We start from the raw sequence: 3470 nt of genomic DNA on the forward strand, positions 1-3470 counted from the left end.
TCTCTCTCCCTCTCTCCCTCTCACTCTCTCTCAATCCCTCTCTCCCCATCATTCCTATGGCCTCTCTTCCAGAGAGAGAGGCGAGAGAGAGAGAACACGAAAGAGTGAGAGAGAGGCCGTAGGAAAGATGAAGAGAGGGAGAGACAACGAGAGAGAAACTGAATACATGTGTGAGATAGAGACGGAGAGAGAACACGTGCAAGAGCTAAAGTGACAGACCGCATGAGAGAGAGGGAGACAGAAAACACTGGAGAGAAAACTGACTGAATTCAGCATGTACCAGAATTAGGGGCTTTGTACCCCTGTAAACAAAAAGAAACCACCCTTGGTCAACTACAGAGACCGAATCTCTATCATCCTACAAAAGCTACTAAGGGAACCTCCAGGAACCTCGATTCTGGGATGTAACCAGGCCCTGGGATAACTTAGGCCCCATCAGGTTAATGGAAGGAAAGTGATTGGCTATTTCTATTACACATCTCTGGTGATTGTTGGATACTATCTGGTAACGGGGATGGTGGAGGTAAGTTGCACAAATACCAGACATTGTGGGAAAATGTTCTCCCAGGACAACCGTGTGTAGGCACTGCACTGTCGTCTTGTAGGGGATTTCCAATGATAGAGTATATATAGTATATTTCCTATGGGAGAAATGCTGTGACAGTAATAAGAACTGGGCACAGGGATTGTAACACAACATGTATAACACATAGAGCCCCATACCCTGAATATTTACATATTCTGTTGTATCACATGGACAGGGAACGGATGTATATCACAGTACACCCCCTGTAACCCTATAATATAGGTCTATATCACAGTACACCCCCTGTACCCCTATAATGTAGGTCTATATCGCAGTACACCCCCTGTACCCCTATAATGTAGGTCTATATCGCAGTACACCCCCTGTACCCCTATAATGTAGGTCTATATCGCAGTACACCCCCTGTACCCCTATAATGTAGGTCTATAATCACAGTACACCCCCTGTACCCCTATAATGTAGGTCTATATCGCAGTACACCCTCTGTACCCCTATAGTTTAGGTGCTGTGTATCACACAATATAATTATACTATCACATGACACAACACAGTTATTGCTAAATGATACATTGTAACAGAAAGTGGAAATGATCCCACGCACTGTGTGACTACATCAATGCTCTGAGTCATTTTATCACCAGAGTGTGTCAGTCTAAACAATCACAGATACAGCACCCTGCCTGGCCCAGTGAGCTCACACTCACAGATAATACAGCACAGCGGTCGCAGGAAGACGCTGCGACAGATAGATATAACGCTCAGGTCTCACCTGGTGCAGCGCAGACAATGAGCAGTAACAGGAAAGCTGTAGAGCCCACCATGGTCAGACCGATCACTGTCGAGCCTTTGCAGCTTGTGATGATGATAGAAAGGGGTGTGTGGCTGAGTAATACTCATGTGATATGTGGTGTGATTATATTGTGCAATCATGGAGTTTTATGTTATGCACGTGTGTGTGATATTACACTGTATGTATGTGGTTAACCACCTCCCCTAATGTATTACGCATATGGCTGTGTCTGTTTCATCAGCAATAGCCTTTGTTTATTTATGTACTTTATTTATTAACGTGCGATGTGCAGCGATTGTATCTTAATAAATAGATCGCTGTGCTTTATATTGCTTTTATCGGGATTGTCTTTGGTCTTATGTCCTCAGTAAGTGCTGCAGTTTAGGGGCAGCGAATCACTTACACTGTAACATGGGGGGACAGTGTGGCACACCAGTGGTCCCAGTATAATGGGTAGGGGGTAGAGTCTATTATACAAAAAAAGTGAAAAAACAAACAAAGAAAACCAATTCCGTTTTGAACTAGACTATTTGAATAATGTTGTGAGAAGGGTGGGGTGCAGGCACGGGACTCTTGTAGCGGATGTCCTGGGTGTACAGCTGTAATACTGATATAATAATACACCTGCCCTTATCTCAGGCTGTACAGTCAGGACCAGGGCTGGTAATTTTTTAGCCCGGGGGTAAGACTCAACTCAGCAACCTATTTTAAAGGGAAAAAATGCAGTTGGCCCAGTGACCCTGACCAAGGTAGCCCCCTATGGGACTGGCCCAGGAGCCAAAGCCCCCCCTGCCCCCCAGTCCAATTATACATTGGGAGAATATTATGACCTATTTACCACTCGGGTGATCCTGTGCGGGTTGCGGAGCTGATGATGATGATTGTCGCCTCTGTACACATCTGTGCGCTAAGGCTGCACGTACCTTACGCTGTGTCCAGACGAGGGAACATCAGCGCTCATACACAAACGACGCATCTTTTCGTTTCACTCTCAGGCGCATATATATAAAAGGGGGAAAAGAAAATATGTGAGGGTGATGGGGGTCTTTGTTTTGTGATAGTCCCACCCATGGAAAGTATCACCGTTGTTTGCCAGCGGCAGCTTTCCTCTGCCTGTGCGCAGCGGGGCCGCAATAGCTGTTCTGTTATCGCCAAATCAGGATGGAAACAACGGACCTAAAGCGTTTTAAATGAACGTTTCATATTTTAATAAATCTTAATGTATAAATGTTTTAAGATAAATCTATTGTAAGATTTTGTTTTATATATAATTTTGCCGCATTAGTGGGACTGAAAGCTCAAATCTGTGCACGGTCTATGAATGATCCGTCTAGTGCACAGAGACCGGCGTGACGTAGCAGTAAGTTAACCCTTACCTCTCCGGGCTCGTATCTCCGCGGTACCCGGGCATCGCTCATCTGCCTCATTGATTCTTAATGGATCCTGGTGATAAGTGATTTCGTTACTGCGATAAGAGACATTTTGATAAATGTGTCTGTATGTCAGGCCAGATATGTGAATCTGCGATACAAGTGCGGGAAGCTGTTTGCACTAAGGAAGGTTTATGTGTCAGCACCTCACAGAAACAAGATGATGGTCGGGGCTGATCTGCGCTCCACATTCAAACTAATATTACTTCTTGGGATCAGTTTCCATGTAGATATATATGTATATACGCACATAAAAAAATGTTTAAAATAAACAGAGGTGCTCAGTTCAAAATTGAAAGTCACTTAGCATATGTCCATAAACATCAAAGCCACTTCCTCCATACGAAGTGGCAGCTTTCCTTCAGAAATTGCTGTTTTTAAAAAAATATTACACTATATGGGAATTTTTCCTTTTATTCTTGGGCTTCTGTAAGCTTTGGCACGACCAGGACTGACAGATGTGGAGCTTGCAGCTGATTTGATACAGAAAAGTGATTTTATGAATTTTCTCTGGTTCACTGCTATACAATGTTATGTGTAGAACATGTATTGGTGTCATAACCATACTACACTATTCTTTGGTTTTTCCTTTGTTTATATGTCCGTATATGGTTGGAGATGATGGAAGATACAGATGATATTAGGGATGAGCGCGCTCGGATTTCTGAAATCCGAGCCCACCCGAACGTTGCGGATCCGAGTC

General features: G+C 43.9%; 1 protein-coding gene across 3 annotated transcripts in view; it reads right to left on the reverse strand.

Moving 5' to 3' along the window:
• Window positions 1–2241, reverse strand: part of LOC142099243 (uncharacterized) — a 31859-nt gene extending 29618 nt beyond the window's left edge. For all 3 annotated transcript variants that reach the window (XR_012678507.1, XM_075182531.1, XM_075182659.1), the window contains exon 1: window positions 1317–2241. Coding sequence is in view for 2 of the 3 variants with exons in the window: in XM_075182531.1 (XP_075038632.1) it covers window positions 1317–1368 (52 nt within the window). In the remaining variant the exon portion in view is untranslated. The remainder of the gene's footprint in view (window positions 1–1316) is intronic.
• Between the last annotated feature and the right edge of the window lie 1229 nt (window positions 2242–3470).

This window comes from Mixophyes fleayi, chromosome 1 (assembly GCF_038048845.1).
Source record: "Mixophyes fleayi isolate aMixFle1 chromosome 1, aMixFle1.hap1, whole genome shotgun sequence".
Taxonomy (NCBI): domain Eukaryota; kingdom Metazoa; phylum Chordata; class Amphibia; order Anura; family Limnodynastidae; genus Mixophyes; species Mixophyes fleayi.